A 25,792-nucleotide genomic window follows, 5' to 3' on the forward strand; every position below is an offset into this window, starting at 1 on the left:
TGTGCCTTTGCTATGTCTCAAGATATGTGCTCCAGTGGTTTTTGAGTAATTTAGGTTCAAAAAAATATATATATCTATGGCAGCGCCCCGGTACGCGGACCGGGGAGCGCTCTGGGCGCGCCACGCGACTTGCGCACAGAAAGCTGATTGGCTCTCGGGTGTCTGTAAACATTTGAAACAGTCCGGAGTGTCCGCCATCTTGTGTCTCGATAGGATCGAGACACAAGAGGTGACCAAAACAAAGGGGGAAATGACCATAAGGGGGCAGGGTAGACCCACCCTGACCCCCTAGGTTTGATGTGGGGGCTATAAAAGGGCCCCGCGAGGCAAAAAACATTTTTTAATTTTATTTTTTATTTTCACGGAGGGAGCGCCCGGTACGCGCACCGGGGAGCGCACCGGGAAGCGCACAAAAGAGAAAAAAGAATGCCAGAGTTTAAAAATGTTCGCAATATTTTATAAATGGGAGGTAGTTCTGAAAAGAACTTTTTTTTATTCTTTTTGTTGTTTTATATTTTTTTAAATTATTTTTCTGAACATTTTTTTTTGTATTTTTGAACAATTTTATATTTTTTTGTGTTTTTTAAGGGAACAAACAAAAAACAGGGAATTGGAAATGGCTCAACAGGAGCAAAATAAAAGAAAATAACTACTGCTTCCTTTTCTTGCTGCATTGGTGGTTGTCCACAGCATTATTTATTAAGGTGACACTAAGTTCACCATAACATAATGTTTTGCCACAGAAAATGCAAACAATTTTAATGGTGCCAAATTTTTGTTGAATATTTGGCACCATTTGGCGTCCTTCAGGACCAGAAATTGAGTGTTCAGTAGAGGAGGTGCTGGCCACAGGGGGTGGGTTGTTTCGAAGTTCCTGTACTTCAGCCTGGGCTAAGTTATTGAGATGCCACCTCTCCATGTGGCGGATCAGGGTAAAATTACCAAAAGAATATTTCATTTTGGGATTGCCCCTGGAGAGGACTTTGCCACAAATAAGACAGGTGACTTTGGGGGCGTTCACCTTTTTCTGGTCTTCAGGAAAAGAAAAGAATTGCCAAATAAAGTGCACTTTAACGTGCCTTTGCCTTGGTTCTTCAGGCAGGAAGCGCCTTGGTTGTTCCTCCTCCTCCTCTTCTTCTCCTCCAAGAAACTGTGGTGGTGGACCTTCTTTTCTTGGTGGTGGTGGTGGTGGTGGGGGTGCACCAGCTGCAGCTACAAGTGATGCCATTGTTTGCTCAAAAATAGCTCTTGCTCTCTCAATGAAGAAAGTTAGAATGAGGAAAAAAGGAGGGGGCTTTCATTATTTGGAGAAAAAAAATGATGAGAACCAATGAAAAGTGTTATTTTCAAGTCACATGACCCGATGCGCTTACGTTACGCGCTCCGGCGCGCTTACGTTACGCGCACCGGGCCGCGCCGCGGAGCGCTTCCGGGTGCATTTACGCAGCGCGTCATAAGACACATCGCGCGGCTACGCGATACGTCACGCTTACGCGACACGTCACAATGTTGTTTTCGATCGTGACATTGGCGCTAACGGGACGCTTCCCAGTTCGCGCACCGGGCGCTTCAAAATACTACGCTTTCCGGGGTGCTCATCGGGGCGCGCAATGGGAGCACTCCAGGGCAAAAAAAAAAACCAATATACAAAAAAAACAAATTGGAAAAATTGTAGTGACTGGTAGCCCGATGTGCCTTTGCTATGTCTCAAGATATATGTTCCAGTGGTTTTTAAGAAAATTAACTTTGAAAAAATATATATTGGGCTATATATATGTTAGAGCCCAAATGTAGCCCAAATGTAGCCCAATGTAGCCCAAAGATGGCCACCAGAGACAAAAAAATACAAATGTAGCCCAAATATCAGCCAGATGTAGCGCAACTATAGCCCAATGACAGAATGTACCAGAGTGTTCTAAAGAACAACTAGAGCGCTAACAGTCTTACTTATAAAGTGAGACTTATAGTTAGGAATTAGCATTAAAAAAACCTTTGAAATTCACTGAAAAAACCATAGGTTTCACCCTAGTTATAGTTAGGAATTAGCATTTAAAAAACCTAAGAAATTCACTGAAAAAACCATAGGTTTCACACCAGTTATAGTTAGGAATTAGCATTTAAAAAACCTATTAAATCCACTGAAAACCCATAGGTTTCACACCAGTTATAGTTAACTGGAAATTTTACTGTCATAAAACCATTGAAATTCCACGTTATAGTTAGTTGGACTCACTATAACTTGCGCGTGCAATGCACTGCTGATGACGTCACATATTACATCACTCATGACATGGTCAGTGACATCACTCATGACATCACTAATGGCAGGGACTGAGTTACCCTACCACCTTAGTACTCATGAGCCCGGGACCGACAAGCTAGAATGTCTCACTTGCCCTCCTACTCACTCACTGAGAAACAAGTGATTAGACGCCAGAACCCCTGGTTGTCGGATGGCGCAGATGCCTCCTTACTCCAGAGAGGACCTGCTTGCCCTTCGCAACTGGGCGCCTTGCATGGCCCATCTCTGGCACCTTGATACCCCAGGTTTATGGTGCAACAAATGTGGGTTCAAGGACACAAAGGTCCCCCAGACACCACCAGAGCCCTCCAAGCCCACAAATCATAACGTATATAGCCTGAACTGTAGGTCCCTGGTAAAACACCACGAAGATATACTCGAGCTACTCTTTCTAACCGAGACCTGGCTAACCAGCGATTCGACTGCCATCCCAGCCCTGGCCCTTCCGACAGGCTATTCGATGTTTATTTAGAATAGACCCAAAGGAAGGGGAGGTGGGCTAGCTGTGATATCCAAAACTGCCTACTCATGCACTCTTTCCCCTGTGATTATACCTGACTGCTGACGGGAATTGATCAACAGATCTCTCCAGTCATCCACAGTCCCCAGGTCATGGAAACATGGCAAAGTAATCCCTCTGTTGAAAAAGCCAACTTTGGATCCCTCCCTCCCAGAAAACTTCAGACCTATTTCTCTTCTGCCGTACCTGGCCAAGGTGATGGAAGCGCATGTGAACTCCACCTTGACCAGATACCTGGAAGCTAATGGGATCCTGGATGAGTCACAAAACGGCTTCCGGGCTAAGCACAGCACGTAGTCCGCTCTCTTGGCAGTTACGTAGCAACTGAGGGCCTCACAAGACCTGGGAAACACCCCAGCACTGATCCTGCTTGACATGAGTGCAGAGTTCAACACTGCCTCCCACGAGATCCTGCTCAAAGGTCTCGGGGAGATCGGGGTCAGTGGCGGGGCTCTGGCGGGGTTCTCGTCATTTCTAACTGACCGCTCCTTCCAGATTCATGCTCCACCTTATTAATCTACCAAGTTCCCTCTCAATTGCTGCGTCCCCCAGGGCTCTGCCCTCAGCCCTATGCTGTTTAACGTGTACGTCCTCCCCTTGGCCCTCCTGGCCAAGGAACGAAAGATCAAATTGATATCGTACGCGGACGACACGCAGCTTATTTTTACCTTCTCTAATAACACCGTGTTGGACCAGGTAAAATTTCAGGAAGATGTCCTGGCCATCTCGAGCTGGATGATGGACAACTGCCTCCAACTTAATTCCTCCAAAACGGAGGTGCTCCTGATTGGCCGTGACTCACAGAAGTGGGACGATCAGTGGTGGCCCCCGACGATGGGTCCACACTTGATTCCGAAGAAGGAAGTGAAGAATCTGGGGGTCCTAATGGACAACTCACTACCTTTTGAGTCGCACGCAAAAAAGGTGGCTGGTACCTGCTTCGGCCGCCTACGCACCCTCAAGCCCATCTTGGGCTTCTTTGAGCCACCCACCTGTCAATTAATAGTCCAGTCCCTGTTCCTTTCGCACTTGGATTACTGTAATGAACTAATGCTTGGAACCAACTTGACGGTCACTAAAAGACTTCAAAGGTCTCAAAACGCAGCTGCCCGCACTCTTTTTGCTTTACCTAAACATTGTCACACCTCACACATCCTACGCCGGCTGTATTGGCTGCCCGTAAAACAAAGAATTCAATTTAAAACCCTCTGTCTAACCCACAAAATCCTACATGGCCAAGGCCCCCAAATACTGCAGGGACTCTGCTCTTTCTACTTCCCCACATGTCCCTTACGCTCTGCAGACCTCCACCTTGCTCGCACCATTAGGGTGCGCAAGAGCAGAGCAGGCGGCCGGTCCTTTAAGTCCATGGCCCCAGCTCTATAGAATTCCATCCCACTTGAGGCACGCGCCACACAAGACCACTGACTCTTCCGGAAACAAATTAAAACCTGGCTGTACGCCTCCATTTAGGATGATCAGCACTTCGGCTGCCTGATAATATTCTCACTCCACTGTTTTCCTGCTGCGCTTCTCTGGCTGGCATGTCTGCAAGTGCTGGGACGCCCTATGCTGGGGTAGCCATGCGCTATTTAAACATATTTAACATAACATAACATAGACACCCCAGAACACAACTCTCCGGACTCTCTCAGGAATCGGGGTTGCAAGATACAGCCTTTCCCTCATGCTCTTGTACTCGTCCACAATAAGGTCTGACAGACATGAAAAAATGTAAAATAGTTATTCTAACTAACATGCTCTAGTATGCAGTATACGTGCCACAATCAGTAGAAAAATGCATAACACAAATATGGTCAGCGTAGCCTAACCTCCGTCCCCTTGTGTAGAAGCAAGATGATTATATATTAGAAGATCTGTGGGTGGTATCAGCAGGCCCCGTACCTCAGTCTATAGATAGTAGATCAACATCACAGGTGCAGTCATGCTCTTCTCCCTGGAAAGATCCCTCTCCAAGTGCGTGCCTCTTTTCCATGTACCCTCATATGACCAAAATATATGTTCCCAACCAACAGCTGAATCTACATGTTTTGTCTAGGAGCTAGAGACTGACCAGAACAGTGGCATTGTTGTTCGCCCTTGTTCACAGTGTTCAGGCTAAATCCCAGGAATAAGCAAAGTGTAAAAACAACAGTAATGTGAAAGTTACAATGTGGCACAAGCAAAAATAAACTTGTGTAGTAACATGCACAAAGCAGCAGACAGTCAGGAACGTGCCCTATGTTAATAGGGAAGAGGACATTGTCCATCTGGGCCACGTGACAGCACAATCCTTTACCATAATATGTTATCCCTGAGGTTTTTAGAACAATAGCTAAAGAAATCACACCTAATTTAGAAAATACCATAACAGCTGCTTCTAACTTAGGAAAACTTGGGTGATTATTAGTCATCTATAGAAATGATTGTTATATGGGTCAACATCAAACTATTGGTGCCTCAATTCAGGCTCCATTGGAATTTAATTCCTGTAAATGGATTTTAATGTAATTAATAAGTGTTTATGACAAACCTATTTCATTAAAAGATTCTGTCGTAAAGGACTTGTCTAGGTGTCTTTAAATCTAGAGTCATGCAAAGCCAATACTGAAAAAGGATCTCTATCACAATTTCTTTTTTCTTTTTACCTTCTGACGCTCCCTCTCTTCCGTAGCCTCCATCTGCCTCTTCAATTTCTGGCACTCTCTCATTGCCTCATCTCTGGACTCAATCGCCAGTACAAAGTCTTGCTCTTGGCGTTCCACTACTGATTGGGCCTAGGATGAGAGGAGAAACAAAGGTGTGGAATCTTCTGCAAAACAGCCTATAAACAGGCCTATTTTGGACTTTGTAGTAAATTAGACAACATACACCAGTTACACACAAAGAAATAAAGACTTTATTTCATTTGAAGCAGCAGTATTTTGTATTCTTGTTTTATAAAATGAGACTGCAGGATCTTCTTCCAGTCCAAAGTCTTATCAAATTCAGACTATTTCTGTTGTAGAGGCATCCCCCATGAAGATAGAGGCATTGAGGGTGGAAGAAGAGGGACAGCGCGGGATGGCAAAATAAAGGCAAGAAAATAAATCAATGTCTATTTATCAAAAATCTATGGGTTACAGAAGTGATGTCACATCAACTTTATTCCTCTTAACACCACAATAATTGATAACACGTTAAATTGAACCCTAATACCATGAAAAAGATATCACTGAAGTTCAAATGCAATCCAAAATAAGTGCAAGATAAATAAAATAACCAACTCAACAGGTAACGCACACTCCCTGCCATGTGCAGGCAGCATTACCATGGATCCACGTGAACATAAAACAGAGGAAGGGAAATTTGGGGCATAGTTAGGTGTCCAGGTATATCATCTTGTTGTTTTCAAAGTGAATGGCACAGGATGGAAAGGATACTGGGGCTTCTGTTGTGAGAAGTTGATACCTTTATGAAAGACTCAGTTGGAAGGATTGTTCCTAAAAGGGGACGAAGGCCCGACTCACCGAAGTGGCAAGCTTCATCATCAGACCCCTCCTCACTGTGGTGTCTTGCAAGTTGCATGCAGTGAGCTCCCCGTGCAGCTCTTTAAGGGAAGGAGAAACGTGAACCTTCCTAATGATAGAATAAAGGGGACCGGGGGAAAAGGAGTAACAATTTAAAAGGAAAGGAAGATTGGAAAAAAAAGGCTTTAAGAGTCCCTCCTTATGAGATGATTAAAAACAGTATACTTTGGCAACCGTGGAATGCCGGACCCCAGTTGAAGTTGGAAAGTTTCTGTCCCATTGATATTGGCCGTAACTGGTATGGTGCATTCGCCTGGACGGAGAACGTCTCCACCCTCCCTATCACTATTCTTAAGGGTTATTATGCAGTGTCGAATAGAAAAGTAGTGAAAAGAGAGGAAGCTACACCATGCCAGTTTGTTGTAGCCCATTCTAGTCATTTGACTGATCTAAGTCTTGAATCAGGCCAGTTGGCTGAGGCCGGTGTTATAGCAACACCCTTAAGTTAGGCAAGCCCTTGTGGTACAAAGCACAGGGCCACCGCGAGGTACAGGTAGGGCAACATCAGCCAATGGCAAACTACCAAACTGGGTAAGGGAGTCGACAATGCCTTATTACCTCATAGTGCACTGTCCCACTCATTATGGTGCTAAAGGTAAGACACCAAAGGAATACATGGCTTTCTAACGAAGTGTAGCAGACAGTAAACCCATGTTCAACCTCTTCACATAAACTCGTTTGTAATTGTCACCAGGCCAAATATTGATGTGGAACACAGATGAAAAACTAGCCAGTACTTACAAATAAAAGTCTTTGTAATGTTACAGAGATGGAAGGGTTGGTCCATTTGCAACGCAAAGTTCTAACAAAATTCATGTACCTCAGTGAAATAGCATGGTAAGTGCATGCTAAATCACGTGTAAGAGGTTCACTTGCAAGAGGTTGTCATATGAGAAACTAGAAACAGAGGCGGCAGGTGTATAGGAGACAGCTACAGCCAGAAGGGGTTTAGCGGAAGATTCATGGGAAGGAAAGTTAGGATACAAGTAAGCAGTCTCGTTTGAAATGGTTATCATTATTGCTGGACACACAGTCAAAGTTGTGCACACCCCATTGTTGTGACTGACTCTTAAATAACTTTAGGCAACATTGGGATAGTGGCAAGTGAGTGCACTTAAAACAAAATCATTTTTTTTTCAGCGGAAGGCCTTGCTGCCTGTGCCAAGTTATCAAGAGTGTGCCAGGGATTCGTCACAGAAACAAGTTTGCCTTTATGGGTCAAATTTGTTGGGCCTCGTGATAGCGCAGTCACGGATGACAATAGGACTTTGGCCGCTCTAACCCACAGTCCGCAAATAAACTTATGATCATAGTTTTCTTCAACATTATCAAAATCAGAAGTCTTCCCTTTAGAGTAGGCTTTAAAATAAAGAAAATAAGTCACTTTGTCCACTATGTTTTAGATGAGGTATTCTGTAGGTGGCCACACAAAGGAATGCCATTATATGGATACGATATATCCAGGAACCCCTTGATAAATTCAATCAGCGATGCCAGAAAATACATTAACCAGAAGTCAGAGGAGCATTAGACCAATAGCTTTGGCTCTCCTTTCAGAGTCTCCATTATGATGATTGGTTCCTCAATGGCTGAAACACCCGAGCCCACTGGAAGGAAAATGGGTCCATCATAACATTTGGACTTTGTATCTGTATTCTTGAACACAGCATCGCCACAAAAGGGGAAGGGGAATACTTAAACAAACTCATGCATGCCCAAGATAAGGTAAAATGGCGCCCAAGCACAAAATCTGTTCAAAAGTATCCTTCCAATGATGGTACCTGCTTGAGCTGGGACTCTAGTCGCTGTGTGCAGATCTTGCCAGAGTTGTATTCCGCACTGACCTGGCGAAGAGAACAGGATAAGATTATTATACTTGGCTGAGGTGCTTTTTGCATAGTCACAACCACTGCAGTTGTGCACCCTGGTCAGAATTATGTCACTTTATTGATACCCAAATTTACCTTAATGAGAAAAACAAGAAATAAACAGTATGCCCTTAATCGTTGTGTGTTTCTTTAAAAGGTTCCCAGTGTAAAAAGTTTACCCCATCAAGAAGAAAAATAAATATGATTGCTGTTGTGTAATGAGTATTCCTATTAGTTTAAGAGATTTGTGGTAAAACAAAGCAATCGTAAGTATGAGTATAAGTAAAGAAAGTAGTTATACTTTTCCTTGTTTTCTCATTTATTTAATTCTTGGGTTCTACAAGGCATTCATATGTTGACTAACAGCCACGTCAAAGCACTTACCCATAAGTCTTGTTTTCATTTTCAGAGAGTCACCCTCTTCCAGATTTCAAAAACCTGCCAACTTCTGCTGTGGACTAATTGTATGTTATGATGCTTGAGGGTATACCATCCATTAAGAAGTCACCAGTTCTTCATAAACTGCAGTAGGTCCCCAGAGTAAACAGAGTAGCCAAAGGAGTTCCTTCATTCAGTAGCTTCAGAAGCCAATCCATCGGATTCTCTACAGTGACACTGGGAGTCTTTTAGGCTAAACTGCCTAGATCAAACTCCTCCCGGATTTTACATACGTCCTAAAATGCACTGTTGCACTCACAAAGGTCCCTGTATCTGCCCGAAAATACCTACACTTCTCATAAGGATGCTCAGGCAGATCACTTTTGAAGAAATGATCCCCACAAAACCCTCCTTGCTGCAAAGGACAGTGTCTTACCTCCTTTCTGGAAGAATACTTAGCAACAGCACGCCAGCCTAATGGCATGGAAGAACACATAAGCGAGTTAACAAAATTAGCCTATTCAACAAAATGGTTGTTAATATCAAAAGAGTAGCCAAACTCCTACTCAAAAATTTGCTTTATTGAAAAAAACTAATAATAAAACAGAAATTGCAATGAAAATTATGTCTCTTATATAGGCATGGTGCACTCTACAGGTCAGACATTTTCATATTCACTTTGGGTGGGTTTCAGTCCATTGCGCGGCTCAAAGACCGAAGGCCTGATTTAGATCCAGGCATACGGCATCCGTTCCCCCATGGGGACAAAGGGCCTTTTGTAGGTAATTTGTGTTTTGCGATTTTCAAATTCCGATTTTTATGGAATCGCAATTAGAGAATCGCAAAACGCAACGTAAGTAGGATTAGCAAAATTTTTTGTGAATCCCATTTATTCCTTATTTGCGAATCGCAAATTGAGATTCGCAAATAAGGAATACTTTCTCATTCATTCCTATGGGCTAGAAGGCCCATAGGAATGAATGGGAAGGCATTCTCAATTTGCGATTCTCAATTAGAGAATCGCAATTTGAGAATGCAATTTCAGGGTTGCAAGGGTGTCAATAGGACACTCTTTTGCACCCCTGAAATTAACATGTGTGCACATGTCGCCCACATACATGCCCTAAGGGCATGTATGTGACCCACATGGCACTTTGAAAAATGCCAAAAAGTGCATTTTTCAAAGATATCGCAAATTACCACCAACCTGAAGTTGGTGGTATTTTGCGATTCCTTAAGCCAAAATTCGCACAACTTAGGTGCTTCCTACATTGCATTTAAGGAATCGCAATTTGCGATTCCTTAAATGCAATTGCAAAATAAGGAATCGCAAATATTGCGATTCCTTATTTTGCATGTGGGTTTTTGTGTGCTACATAGCACACCGCCCTAATTGCGATCGCAAATGCTGAAATTCTGCTAATTTCAGCATTTGAGAGCGCAATTAGGCTTCCTACATATGGCCCAAAGTAAACTACTTCTTCTCATGACGAAGGGACCACTTGCCTAATTTATACATGACCACCAAGCAGGTGGCCATTTATAAAAGCATTGGCAGGAAGCGCAGTCACTGCAGTTCCTGTCAATGCATTTTACTCTGTGCTGCATCAATGGGATGCAGCCCTGTATTTATATTTTCTTTACAAACTTTAGTAAAGAAAAAACATAATACTGACTGACTGACATGACTATATGGATCAATCTGATGACCTCAGTAATCGCCTCATGGAAAGAGGCTACCTGAGGCAGCTGAATAAAAGGTCACAGAAAAGGGCTTGGTACAGTCCCCGTAAGCCCCTGTTGACACCCAACAAGAGAATCGCTGGACACTTGCAACGCAATTAAGAAGGTGATCAATAGACATTGTGGGTTGATTTCAGATGACATAGAACAAGACAAACCACCCTATGCACGCCTATAAGAAAGCCAAGAGTGTTAAGGACCACATCATGTGTTCTTTCCTAGACCACCTGAAGTACCCACTATCCAATCCCTGTGGAATTTAGCAACGACACTTGGCCATTTTAGGTGCGGTCAGTGTAAGGCAACAAATTGTAACACTAGCAATGTGATTTATGGAATTGTATGTCCCTGTGTCCTTATCTACGTGGGACAAACAACAGAAAGTAAAAGAATGCATTCTACAGCATTGCAGTCGAATAAGGTGTGGTGTACAGGGAGCGCCGTTGGTTGATCATTTCAGGGCGCCAGACCACAGCCCAGTCGAACTCCAGTGGATAGTACTCGAGAAGACCTTCCTTGGCCCTATGGGTGGAGGCATTAGAACAATATTAAATATATGGAATGCAAATGGATGTCTTTGCTGGACTCCATAGAGAATGGTTTGAATGAATCCGAAGTCAGCCATGCGCAATTAGCCTGCATCGTACTGGAAGGACCTTCTGTAGGCTGTAACCAATGCTACAGTATTTTCATTCATACATGGAGTTGCTCCTTATTATCACAGTAATATGTTCAGGCAGTATGTTAACGTTGTACTAAGGGATCTCTCGTAATGTAATTGCGCCTGTACACCTGGACTACAATGTCTGTTCCAACTCTGTGTTTTGAGACAATTTGACTATCCCGGTAACTAGAAACATCATGTAATGCTACACCTATATTCTCATTCTTTTGTATAACCGTATCTATATATTGATTGTAACACGGGTGATCTCTTCACTTTTTGCTTGAGTGTCATGCAATGCTCAACGTGGTACCGAAGCATAGTATGGAACATAACAATTACAAACTTTACACAATACTCAGTATCTATTGAGTCCCAAGTGTTTATAATATGCTTCCTCTCTCTGTCGACATTTGGCCATTCATATTCGAATGACGAGTGAAACTGTGTGATATAGGTATGGTTTATATATTGTTATGATTGTTAATTGCGCTGTTCTCTATATGTATACTTGTATTCACTCAATGTGCAAAATTTCCACCCGGTTTTTCCAAACCAAACACTGTGTCTCGAACTATGTTGTTCCAATTAGTGGCGTTTTAACCCTCACAGTCTGTCATCTATGCTGATCCTGTACCTTTCAGGATTTACCAGCATTGAGCGTCTGCACCGGCCAGTCACGACCGTGCGCTTCCGTTTTTAATCAGCTGACGCTCTGTGCTCTGGTTTCCATCTGACGGACGGAGACGTTTTACAAAGACAGCGGTAAGCCTTTGATCTGCACGCTCCTTTTCCCAGACGCTCTGCCTACTACCAGAGTGTGGTTTTTAAGCAGGCCTGTCCCTTGTTCATTTTTAGGTCGAGCCTAGAGCAGCGCATGCGCTGTTGCTAGGCTTGACTTTTAGTAAGGGGGTTTTCAAAGTGCTACCTTTGCCGGCCACCAGCTTGCTGTTATGAGCACAAATGCACGCAACGTGCACAGCTGCCAGGCTTTCTACAGCGTGTGAATCCCCTCCCCTTCCCCCTCCCACTCCCTCCTCGTCAACTTCAGCATGTGCTTGTTATCCTTTGATCCCTATCTTTCCCTTTCTCAGTGTCACCCTTTCCCTGCCTTTTACAACTGTGGCTGCACCACTGTGCCCGCCCCCATCCCCCCTCCCACTCCCTCCTCCTAGCGTTTTGTTGCACATAACAATGTTGTGAAGTAGAGTGGCTTACAGGCATTTTGTGAGTGTATTTTCAATCCGTGGGGATTTTGCTTGAGTCGCTGGAGTTTTCTGCCTGAGCACTGAGTGGCGTTAAGGTCTGTCCTGGACCACGTGGGCAGAGAAAATGTAGGGGCTTTACTTTCAAGGAGGGGGCGGGGGGAGAGAGAAGGTAAACATTATTCAGCAGACGGACCGGCGCCAACTGGCAGGACACTGGGCGCTTTACGTTTACTGCCTCGTGCAGCAACCGCACTTCAGTCCAGTGTTTCTGCAGCATGAGTACACACCAACGTGAACTGAGCACAGGCAGACACACCTTTTACTCAGGTGAAAGTGCTTGTCATTTTCCAAGTGCTCTTCAGTTGTGTGTGAGTACGGCAACTGCAGCCAAGGAGCCCATCTGAATGCACAAGCTATTTAGCATCTTTTTTTTAAACTCTAGGTGTGTGTTAATTCTTATACACAAATCTAACGTGCCTTTGATCTCCATAGACCCGATGGAGTATGGTAGATTTACTGATTCGGTCTTAGCACAGGTCTAAACCATGTTATAGGATGAATACAACACTAGCTGCCAGATGGCCCAATGTCAGGCATGACACCGTGAGCAAGTACTGGCTTTTCAACCAGCATCTCTTTTCATACTTTGTTTTTATATCGTTATCCCAACATTGTTAAACGTGGAACTACACGTCCCAGAATGCAGGAGCATTGGCTAAAAACCCAGGACTGTCCAAATGGCCACATGGGTCCACATGGTGGCTACAACACATACCCATTGCAAATGCATATTCGAATGCACACCTAGTAAAGGGAGGGAGGGCAATGTTTTTTCGTGGTATTAAAAAATACTTTAAGCTCAAACTATTGGCGTGGTTGTGCAATATTTAATCTTACAGTGAGATTCACTTTTTATGTTTTCATATGCCATTTTTAGGTCTCGCCTGAGCCAATGTGCTTGCGCATTGCTCCGGCGAGATTATAGTAAGCGGAAAAGAAAAGTCTACCAAAACGGCTGCGGATCGCACACAGTTCATGAGATCTATGAGCGTGCACACCATCGCTAGCCACATAACACACCATTTGTCTGTGCCTCGGCATCAGACTTCAAAGGCTGCCGCTCCCTCACCCTCACACCCCCTCACCTTACACACCCCCATTCACCCTCACACCCTCACCCTCACAACCCTCTCACTCTCACCCCCTCACACCCCCACCCACCCTCACCCACCACATCACTCAGGAACACCACCACATCACTCAGGAACACCACCACATCACTCGGGGGCACCACCACATCACTCGGGGGCACCACCACATCACTCGGGGGCACCACCACATCACTCGGGGCCCCACCACATCACTCGGGGACACCACCACATCACTCGGGGACACCACCACATCACTCGGGGACACCACCACATCACTCGGGGACACCACCACATCACTCAGGGGCACCACCACATCACTCAGGGACACCACCACATCACTCGGGGACATCACCACATCATCACTCAGCACCACAACAGCACTGTCCTTCCTTGCTACCAACAAGCATTGCCATAGCCAATAAGACTCACATTAGGAAATTGTAAGCTATTGGCTTTGTGAATAACAATGCTATTAATTTATATATTTTCAAAGCCAACACGTATTAAAAAAATTGTCATTTACAATAACAATATCTCACACTTTCCTAATGCGAGACCTATTGCATTGCAAATGCTTGTTAAATGCAGACTTTCAAGAAGGATAAGCTGTGCATCGTGTGTTGTTTAAGAAAAGCAATTACTTGAACGTTAGCGTATATCAAGATTTATAGCTCACCCAATCTATTCTCCATGCGCCATGCCTTCTACTGCACTGGGCATCTATTCTAACAACCGTGCAGCCTTATAATGAGCTACGCTATGCCAGCATGAAGTGATGGCTATGAATGAAACACCATACACATATGAGAAATTCATATCTGAAGAGATGGGTGATAATTGTATAAAATGTATAAATTTGTTGAATATTTGTATTTATTAGTATTTGACTGTGTTGTTTGTAGGTACTACGCTGTAATAGCAGGCCTGTATAAAGCTGAAGAGATAATCTCTTCCACCGCAACAGCCAACATTGCAGGCCCGGGGAGTTCAGCTAGCCTTACTTAGATAATTAGCACTTTGATACTGGTAGTTGTACTTTTGAATGAGGCACTACAATTCCCAGAAGTCAATATAAAAGATGTGCTCTGGCTGTGGTAGTATGATTTGGGGCAGTCAGTGCCTTTTGTCAGAGATGCAAAGCACCAGCCCCACTGGCTCTGCACAACGCAAAAGCCACTCAACATTCTAAATGTGGCATGTCCTTGAGTTCTTATTTTATTTTTGTCAATTTCTTTTTTTTTTTTAGCATATTTGCATGGTTTTTGCAGTGTCCTTCCTTCTGTGTATGCATGTGCTGCATGGTTAAACACTGTAAAGTTCCCAAAGGTGAGACCTATTGGCTATGCCAATGCTTGTTTTAGGAAGCGACAGGCACAAGCGTCTTTGCCCAACTTGATGGTTTACAAAGACTGTGGTAAGCCTCTGATCTACACGCACTTCCCCAGACGCCCTACCTATCACCAGAGTGTGTTTTTTAAACAGGCCTTTCCTGTGTTCATTCTTTCAGGAAGCGACAGCCACGGAGTGTTTTTGCCCAACTTGATGATTTCATCAGGTAACGACCTCTGTTTCCCCTTTCACCATCGAGCACGCTTCCCTGTGCCCTTTCACGATTCACTTTTTAATCCAGTGGTGGTATCAGTTATTGCAGTCCTGTTTTAGCGTATTCTCTGATCTTCTGTTTTAGAACAAAGATATCTTTTGACCCAACAGAATAATCCGATTTGGGCCTTCTTTTCAAATTGATGATATCTATTATCCAACCAAGTAAGTTGTTAGATTCTCTCCTCCCACTTTTACACCCAACTCGGTAATGAGTGGGCCTCTCTCACCCTGCACTTCAATTTTGCAGGTGACTGTCCTCTGCTCTCGACACACTAGGAGCCCACACGCCCACAACAAGATTCCCAGTGAAGAGATCTATATGGTATTATTTGAGGCCTAGGCTCCTTCTAGTTCAACGATAAGACCTGTGTTTGTGTATTCAGTCCTAAGATGTCTCTTATGTTTTAATCCTAGGTACCCCCTTTCTCCCCTTTTCTCCACTGTCCTGAGGAAGACCCCACCGTAAGGGACCAACCACCTACAATACTTTAGGGGTCGAAACGTCGATATTTATAATATTTGCCGGCTCGATCAACAGCGAGTAATCACTGAGGGCCATATGTTTCATCATGCTGATTTGCGATTCTCAAATAGCGATTTTTAAGAAATCTCTATTTGAGAATCGCAAATAGGTATGTATGTACAAAATAGCATTTTTTGGGCGATTTCTTAAAATTCCTTAATTGCGATTAGCAAATTGCGAATCGCAATTAAGGAATACTTTCTCATTCATTTATATGGGCCAGCAGGCCCATAGGAATGAATGGGCAGTTATTTTCTATTTGCGATTCGCATTTTGCTAATCGCAAATTGAGAATAATTTCAAGGGTGCAGGGGTGTCCAAAGAACACCCTGTTGCACCCCTGAAATATGCATGGGTGCACATGTGGCACACATACATGCCCTAAGGGCATGTATGTCCGTCACATGGCACTTTGAAAAATGCAAAAATTTGAATTTTTCAAGGAATTCGCAACTTACCACCAACTAGACGTTGGTGGTAATTTGCGATTCCTTCAGGACATTTTGCTAATTTCTTTTGCTTCATACATTGCATTTAAGGAATTGCAAAATTTGTGATTCCTTAAATGCAATTGCAAAATAAGGAATCGCAAATTTTGCGATTCCTTGTTTTGCACCACATTTTGCTTAATACATACCATTTAGCAAATTCGCATTCGCAAAGGCCAAAATTCTGCGAATTTCGCCCTTTGTGAATGCGAATTTGCTTGATACATATGTGTTACTGTTTTTCGGTAATGGCTATTTACCTTTTGTAAACTATTTTCGAATTTTGAGGCTTCATGAGGAGCCATATGGTCTATATGTAATGAACCGTGTGATTTCACCATACCCTTTACACTTACCCCTTTATCCTCACTCCAATCACAATACTCACCGTATTACCCATATCGTCCTTTTTATCCCCTCTTGGGGGCACTACCTGTTATTGTTTGAAATAGTTTTACAAATTGGAGTTTGCGCAGTGTGAATAAACAACACTGACTACTAAATATATTATATGTGTTTCCTAGTATTTGGCTTTGAACTAATGTCATTTTGGTTGCTGATAAATTGTCTATTGGAACCTTCTCATATTGTACCAAGTTAAAATCTAGTCCTGTGTTCCAAAATTGAAGCATTTTATTCAAAGAGACACATATTATAGGATGACAGTCATTTTCAGTAAACCAATCCCTTATGAATCTATCTCCATGAAGAATAATCTCTAAAAATATAATCTGGAGCCTTTAGTTTCTTGTTTCGTTTCCTATTAAATATTTTCTTAAACCCCATTTAAATTTAAAATTTTCAATGTCAGGACTGGTAAATTCCATATGTTCCTTCTATTGCTTTCTAACTTCTGAGTGCAGTTCCTCTATACCCATGAAGAAGCTACTTACCTTTGATAACACTTTTTGGGGCGGATACCCTATCTACGGAGACACAAACGGGCGTTGGGTGAACCAACTACCCTGAGGGTAAGAGAGGTAACCGGAGTATATCCTCCCAGAAAAGTACAACACGAAAAAATACTCCAGTAGACCACGAATTGGTCAATTGAGTGAGGTTTAGGAAACTGTACCTATGGTCTAAAGATAAAGAAGTAGGAGCTACTCAGATGGTTAACCTATAAGGTTGTGTATAACGCAACCATGTGTGTTAGGGAAATAAACTCACTTATTTATATTACCCTCACACATCCTAGTGGTGTCATGCTTCATCATCGGGTCACCCCGACCCCTACAAGTCGGGGTGGGCTCAACCACAGTGTTGGGAAGCTCTTCTGATATATTCGAGAGGGGGGCTAAACATAAGATAAATTAAACTCACCTAGACAGATCCCCTATCTACCCACAGACTCCTCATTATAGAATACTCCCTTGGCAACAGGCAACAGAATGGATGCGGAAAACCTATCAGAGGAGTGCTCCCATGTGCCGCTACATGGTGCTGTTGGGCTCCATGAGGACTTCAAACCACCCCAGAACGGAGTCACATATTATAGCCATGCCTGGGTGCTGATGTCAGTTTCTGGTCTGTTTCCGTTCCTCACTTTCAGATTCAGTGCATTAGTATGATCAATACTAACTTCTGACATTTTGAGATATTAAAGAGGCCACTCCACACAACGGGAAGGTGATATGGATGTGAGGAATCTGTGGGTAGATGTTTCCACCAGGAGTCACCGAAAGCAAGTAACTTGTTCTTCTGATAGATACTTCCAACCACAGTTTCCTCAGCTCTACAATAGATACCAAAGCAGCATATCCCAAAGGTAGAGGGTCTGTGGCGTAGACTCAGACCAAAAATTGTTGCAGGAACTATCAGACAAAATGTTGTTCCTGCCAAACCTGGCTGTCAAGTCAATAGTGCTTTGTGAATATGTGCACAGATGCCCACTTTGGAGCATGGCATCGTAGTCATGGACAGGCACTACATAAGCCAATCTAATGGTAGTAGCCTTAGACCTGGTGGAATGGATTTCAGACTTTCCTTGTCTGCTTCTTGGCCAGTGCATAGCAGAGCTTAATGGTTAGGATTATCCATTTTAATGAGGACATCTTCTGGACAGCCTTCCCTTTGTTCTGAAACCCCCCCATAAAAAATCTGATCACCCATACGAAGGTCCCTGGTACAATAAATGGAAAAGCTAAAGCCCTTTTGAAGTCCAGTCAATGTAGCCTCTCATCCTCTTTCGAGGGGTGAATGGGGAGCAAAGAATACAGGGAGAGTGATGGATTACCCACATTTTTTGGGGCTAGAATACCACCTGAGTCCTCAGCACCAACTTGTCCAGGAAAATGGTGGTGTAGGCAAGCTGCATTGAAAGTGCCAGAAGTCCACTCATGCGACAAGCTGACATAAGCAAAATAAGTAAGACAGTCTTTAAAGTCAGGAGACGCAGCAAGCAGCTATGCATTAGCTCAAATGGAGTATACATTGGAAACGTCAAAGCAAGTTGAGGTCCCACTGTGGCATCATACAGTTTGGGAGGGAAAGTGTATCAAAAGATTTTAAAATCTCATCACAATACTTTAAACATGGACAGATGGGTCGGCAAACTTAGAAAGGTCGAAATGGCTGACAACTAACCTTTATGTGTCCATTGGAAGGTCATGCTGGGCCACAAGTAAAACAGCACATCAAGGTAGCCACCCACATAAAAGGACAAATCCTGGACCAGGTCTGGCCATCCAACCTCGAGATCACTGACTAACATATCACCCCCTGCACATGGTCTGATCATCACGTTATCTCTTTTTCTATCCCCAATATCCCCGTCACCAAAGCCCCTCCTCAAGACTCCTCTATGGCCAGGAATTGGAGCCGGGTGGATACCACAACATTCTGCACCCTTTTAGCCACCTCTATGCCCTCTACCTCTCTGCCCACTGGCCACCCGGTTACACCGCATACTCAGGCAGGAAACATCAATGCTTGGTTGGCATTGGCGAGAGATAGCCTGGCTCCCCTGAGAAAGCTTAAATGTAAGAGGCCTCATGACGCTCCACGATGGTTCACTAACAACCGCAAAGAAAAGAAACTTGCCTGCGCCAAACTGAGAGCAAGTGGAGGCAGGATTATTGTCCTATCAAAAAATCTATCTTCACATCAGCCCTTAAAGACTATAAGACCACCATCCTCAGAGCCAAATCAGATTATTTTTCGCAGAAAATCCTAGAATCCACCAACAAAGCCAAAGAGATCTTCTCATTTGTGGACAAACTCGTCAAACCTGACCGAGTCACTGTCAAACCCACCCCTCCACAATCCCTCTGTGACTCTCTCAACACACACTTTATTGACAAAATCACCAGCATCAAAGCTAGAATCCCAAGGCCACCCTACCCCCTGATCCCGGCTGCTCTTATCACAACCCTCTCCATCTTGATCTTTTTCCACCGATCACTCAGGAGGTCTTCTTCTCCATCCTCAAAAGGATTCGCTCAGGCTCCCCGATGGACAGCTGCCCCCCCACATCCCTCGGGAGGCCTTTTTCCACCTTCCAGAACTTCCCCTATTGCTTCTCAATAACTCCCTCACCACGGGCACTGTCCCTAACCTCTTCAAGACCGCGGAAGCTGCACCTATCTTAAAGAAAGTAGGCTCTGTCCCTCTTGTACTTAGCAACTTCTGCCCAATATCGCTGCTACCCTTTCTGGGTAAAATTTGGGAGGCCCATGTAGCAAACTACCTGAGCACATTTGTGGAACACTCCCACTACTTAGACTCACATCATGCGGGCTTTAGGCCCGAACATTCTACCGCGTCTATTGTTCTGGCGGTTCACGATGAACTCAGGAAGGGGGCTGATCAGAACATTTTGCAGGCACTAGTGCTCCTGGACTTGTCGGTTGAATGGGTCGAGACGCTGGCATCCGGGGCCTCCCGCTAAAATGGATCATCTCCTTCCTTAACGATCGCTACCAAGCGGTCCGTCTTTCCAATTTCTCTTCTGAGAAGAAAAGACTGACCTGCGGGGTCCTCCAGGGCTCATCTATCTCCCCACTTCTTTTTAATCTGTACAATTTTTCCCTGATTTTAGACCTTCGGAAGAGAGAAGTAGTTACTTTTAACTATGCTGATGACCTCCAGCTTGTCTTCACCATTGGCTTGTCACCCTCCTCAATGGAGAACTCAATGGATAACTTTCAATCGACCATGAATTTCATTAGCAACTGGATGAACTTAAACCAGTTAAAGCTCAATCCTTATAAGACGGAGCTGGTTCTCACCGGGACCTTTGCCAACCCTTAGAACTCTAACTTTTGACCCCATTCTTTGGTTTGCCCACCCTCCCCAGTCAGCTCGGTAAAAAACCTAGGTGTCACAATTAGTAGTGACCTCACAATGAAGGCCCAGATTAATTCAGTGGTTTTTGTTTGCTTCTTCCACTTGGGAAGAATCTGGAAAATCAGCAGATTCCTATCCTTTGAGGCTCTTATCCAAGTTACCCTGGCCTTAGTAATGTCGCGTATTGACTACGCCAACTCACTGTACGCCGGAATCCCTGCATACCAATCACACCGGTTACAACTGGTACAGAATCAAGCCGCCAGGCTCATTTACGGCCAGCATAAATCCCACCACGCGAAATCCCTGCTTAGGAGACTCCATTTGCTCCCAGTGACCCAGCGCTGTCTCTTCAAACTTGGCTGCCTGATCCACAGAGCCCTGTCGTCCCATGGAACTGCTTTCATTGCCACCTGAATACAGCGATATGCCTCCTCTCGTGTGCTACGTTCTTCTAGCCTGAATCTACTGACCCCTTGCTCATTCAAACGAAAAAAACATGGTGGACTAAGATTTTCAACCTTGGTGCCTCCATTCTAGAATACCCTCCTGCCTGACTTGCGCAAAGTTCCCGCCTATCCTCAGTTTAGGAAATCCCTTAAGACGTGGCTCTTTTCCCAGGCCTTTAATTAACTAATTCTCACTGCGTCTGTCTATGCATCTCCGTTTAGCACCAAGAAACCGCTGGTGAAAGTGCGCTTAATAAGTAATTTTATTATATCATATCATATCAAATTAAAGAAAGCTGGACAGTTTTTGTTGTAAAGTGTCAGCCTTTCAAACACCATACCAGGCCACAAATTTGTACCAGCGCCTGCCAAATTAATGTTTTGGAGGGGTACTTGGCAGCAAGGATAACATCCACCACTTCAGATGGCAGACCAAACACAATCAATTGCTGCCGATAAAACAAAGCATGTGGATGTAGATAGCACAGATTTGGGTTGATGACCCTGAGCTGTTGTGGAGACAGGAGGTGCTCACAAAGTGGCAGGCTGATTGGAGAACAAATGATCATGCCCCGGAGGTCCGGGTACCCCCAATCTCCTGGCCCAGTTTAGAGCTATTAGGATAACTCAGGCCTGGTTGTTCCTGATCTTCTTCGGAACTCTGGGCAGGAGAGAAAGGGGCAGGAAAGTGTACAGGAGCCCCACAATCAATCCATTCCAGCCAGAATGCATCTCCTGAAAAAGCTCCATTGTACAAACCTTTTGTCTCTGTGCATTTGGCAGTGGTGAAAAGATCTAGCCATTACTTTCCTCACTATTGTAGATGACCAGTGCCATCATGGCATGTAGATGCCACTGGTGATCAGCCAGATATGACTTGCTCTGTTCCTCATCTCTGGTATCAGGAGCCCTGCCAGTTGGTTTGCAATCAGCAAAATGCTGTGATGTACCAGCCACGTCCAAAGGCGCAGTGCTTCTTGACATAGGACCAACGACCCAACTTCCCCCTTGTTGAAGTACCACATGGCAGTAGTGTTGTCCATGAAAACCTGCACCAGCCCAACCCCGGTGTATAGAGCACAACTCCAACAGAATAATGCGGAGCTAACCCTCCACTGAAGACCAGAGCCCGATGAACGCCACCTCCCCAGATGACCTCCCAAATCCCAGCAAAAACAGGCCCATAACTATCCTTAGCTCTGCATGAGGAAGGGAGAGGGGTGTGATACTGCTTCAAATGTGTTGAAGCAGCCACCACTGAATGTCTCAAGTCATCTCCTCTGAAACCTGGATGACATCTGTGAGATTGTCTCGATGATGGGCCCAGTGTAACTTCAAGTTCTATTGCGAGACCACATGTGTCACCTAATTAAAGGGATGCAGAAGGCTAAGAGGCCAAGAAACCTCAGTGCTACTAGAACTATGATCCAGGATTGAACCTGAAATATCTGCATCATAACCTGAATGTCCTGGATTCATTTAGGCAGAGGAAAAACCCCAAACTCCATATCCAAGATTGCTCAAATAAAGGGAGCCTCTGCGAAGGAGTCTGGTGTGACTTCGGCTGGATGATAGTGAACCCCAACAATGTCAAGAGGTTCACCCTATTCAGGAGATGGTCCTTGACTGACTGTGGAGAGCCCGCATTTAACAGCCAGTGAACAAGTTACAAGAATACTGGTTTCCCCAACCTCTGAAGATGGGCTGCGACTACCCCATCACTTTCATGAACACTGAGGGGTGCTGGTGAGGCCGAAAGGTAGCATGGCAAACTGAAAATGTTCCTGGCTTACCTTGAACCGCAGATAACATCTGTTGGACTGCAGGATGGGTATATCAAAATACCCATGCTGTAGGTCCAAGGAAGCCATCCAGTTGAAGCTGGGGAAAAGGAACTATAAGACTAATGCCCCTGCCGGCCTGAAGTCTGCCTGTTTGACTCGTGCAAAAACAACAGTTGATGGACAGAATGCAAAACAATGTCATACATTCACCTCAGTACAGAGATCTGGGCCTAAATCCATCGTTTTTTTGCACTCCACACCACCCCAGTTCAGACATGGCCATATGCAAATCAGCCTTGACCCTGTGCCTCATGGGAACAGTCCAATCCGAACTGCCAAGCCATGTCTTTCCTGGACCAGAATCAAGCATCCTAGGACCGGTTTCTGGCTATCAGCCGTCTTCAGCCAGGATAGCTTGACTCCAGCTGTGTGGAGTGTATGGGACTCACGTCTGAGCATACCCATCCCACTCGGGGTGACAAATGCAACAAGCATTTGCAATGCAATAGGTCTCGCATTAGAAATGTTTGAGCTATTGGTATTTTAATTGACACATTTTTTATTTATGTTTTTTTTTTAAATAGCGAAATTAATAGTTTCGTCATTTACAATACCAATAGTTATAACTTTTGCAAATGTGACACCTATAGCATTTGTAATGCAATATGTGTTGTATTTACGTGACTTAGATGTATTAGTATTACAAATAACAATGTCTTACTTTTTTAAAATAATTAATACTTAAATAAAAGTTATTGCAATTTATAATGGCAATAGCTTAAACTTTTGTAAATAACTTTTATGAAGATTATGTTCAGTGTATTTTATTGTGACGAAAATCCAAGAACAGAAGTGAAATATTAACATCTGTCTGTTACATTTGTAATAAAGCTTCAAACATTGAGAGAACATATTTGAACCAGTTTTTGTTGAATTGTTGCACAGATTGATGCTTTGGTGGCACTGAGTGATGTTGTGATGGCGAACGAGTGATGCTGTGGCGTTCACTGATGCTGTGGTAGCGCATAGTGAGGTTGGAGTGCCCCTGAGTGATGCTGTGGTGTGTTGATTGATGCTGTATGCTGTGCTATTTTTTTCTTTTGCTATCCTATTTTTTGTTTTGCTATGCTATGTTTTGCTATCCTGTTTTGATTTGTTATGCTATGCTTTTTTTTGTTATGCTATGCTGTTGAGGGTGGGGGGGGGTGAGGGTGGGCGAGGGTAGGTGAGGGTGTGTGAGGGTGAGGATGTTTGAGGGTGAGGATGTTTGAGGGTGAGGGTGTTTGAGGGTGAGGGTGTTTGAGGGTGAGGGTGTTTGAGGGTGAGGGTGTTTGAGGGTGAGGGGTTGTGCGGGTGAGGGGTTGTGAGGGTGAGGGGTTGTGAGGGTGAGGGGGTTGTGAGGGTGAGGGGGTGTGAGGGTGAGGGGGTGTGATGGTGAGGGGGTGTGATGGTGAGGGGGTGTGATGGTGAGGGGGTGTGATGGTGAGGGGGTGTGACGGTGTGATGGTGAGGGGGTGTGATGGCGAGGGGGTGTGAGGGGGGTGTGAGGGGGTGTGAGGGTGTGAGGGGGTGTGAGGATAAGGGTGTGAGGGTGAGGGAGGGTGTGTGAACGTGAGGGAGGGGGTGAGGGTGAGGGTGTGTGCGGGTGAGGGTGTGTGAGGGTGAGGGGGTGGGGGTGAGGGGGGTGTGTGAGGGAGGGTGAGGGTGACAGGGGTGAGGGTGTGAGGGTGAGGGGATGTGAGGGTGAGGGTGGGTGAGGGGGTGTGAGGGTGAGTGGGTGTGAGGGTGAGGGGGTGTGAGGGTGAGGGGGTGTGAGGGTGAGGGGGTGTGAGAGGGTGAGGGGGTGTGTGAGGGTGTGTGTGAGGGTGAGGGGCTGTGTGAGGGTGAGAGGGTGTGTGAGGGCGAGGGTGTGTGTGAGGGTGTGTGTGTGAGGGTGAGTGTGGGTGAGGGTGTGTGTGTGGGTAAGGGTGTGTGTGAGGGTGAGGGGGTGTGTGAGGGGGTGGATGAGGGGAGGGTGAGGGGGTGTCAGGGTGTGGGGTTGTGAGGGTGAGGGGGTGAGGTTGAGGGCATGTGAGGTTGAGGGTGTGTGAGGGTGATGGTGTGAGGGGGTGAGGGGGTGAGGTGGTGTGTGAGGGTGTCTTTCATAAGACATAGAAACAAAGAGGTGTGTGTTGAAGCAAGGGAGCCTTCAGTATACACAGCCTTGTATTTGTAAGTCGAAAAGTATATACCATGGCTCAGAGGCACTAATGAGAAGCTTGTGGGAGAGAAGGGAGGTAGAATAAGGAGGAAACAAGGGGAAATAAGGAGTGATGGAGGGAAGGAATAAGGGCTGTGACTGGCTGGAGCAAGAGCAAGGTACATGGGAAAAAGCGCCAGGGAAGGAGGAATGAGGGGCTTTTGCAGGTTGGATAGCGAAAAGCACGGAGGGGAAGAGACGATGGCAATAGGGAGGGAATAGAGGGGGCAGGGGGCATAAGAAAAACAAGGCACAAAACGGATAATTAAATACTCCAGTCAATCAACACAAGAGGAGTTTGACAATATCGCACATCAATGGATGAAGGCTATAGAGCAAAAGAAACCAACAGGTTAAGGCCGATCGCCTAAAGCAAGTATAGAACACGTTTAATGTGAATAGCACAAACATCGCACATGTCCCACCAAAAAGCAGTTCATTCCCTAACCAGTGACAACATACATATGGCTCAAATGGATTAAACTGCGTTTCCAAAACCAAGCCAAAAAAATATGTGAATGACACAACAACAGACCGGTGAATGGAGAGAGCTGGCCGAAAACTCCTGTAAGTATATTACGTATATAATTTTAGTAACATCAGAAGATATTGGCTAACGCCAGAAGTAAAAAAAACAACACTTTTAGTGAATGTAAAGATATGGCAAGCCCCTCTAAAAAAGCAACGTTCTAAAATCGCCAAAGTGTATGGAACTCCCAGACAGAGGATGTTTTAAGTTTTCGTTTCATATAAAAAATACATATATTGTTAGCCATCAGCCACTCACTCCGTTTTCCAGTCAGAAGTGCTCCAGCCTCTTGTGTGGCACACAGGGCCACTCTGCCGTCGCTCAGCACCACAGCCACATGGCGCAGGCTGCAGCTCACCTGACGAATACCACTGAACTCCAGGGGACACCGGTTCGGCTGGCATTCCCCAGCCGAATAGAACCACAGAGATGAGGAGGGCAGATGGAAAGCGCGCCCGCTGCCAGCGCACCGCTCCTCGAAGGTC

General features: G+C 44.8%; 1 protein-coding gene across 1 annotated transcript in view; it reads right to left on the reverse strand.

Moving 5' to 3' along the window:
• Positions 1-25,792, reverse strand: part of CCDC150 (coiled-coil domain containing 150) — a 257,953-nt gene that overhangs the window by 91,900 nt on the left and 140,261 nt on the right. The window contains exons 17-18 of the mRNA XM_086944366.1: positions 8,173-8,235; positions 5,471-5,599 (exon numbers count right to left, since the gene is read on the reverse strand). Of these exons, the coding sequence (XP_086800492.1) occupies positions 5,471-5,599; positions 8,173-8,235 (192 nt within the window). The remainder of the gene's footprint in view (positions 1-5,470; positions 5,600-8,172; positions 8,236-25,792) is intronic.

The sequence above is a fragment of the Lissotriton vulgaris genome, chromosome 11, assembly GCF_964263255.1.
Source record: "Lissotriton vulgaris chromosome 11, aLisVul1.2, whole genome shotgun sequence".
Classification (NCBI taxonomy): Eukaryota; Metazoa; Chordata; class Amphibia; order Caudata; family Salamandridae; genus Lissotriton; species Lissotriton vulgaris.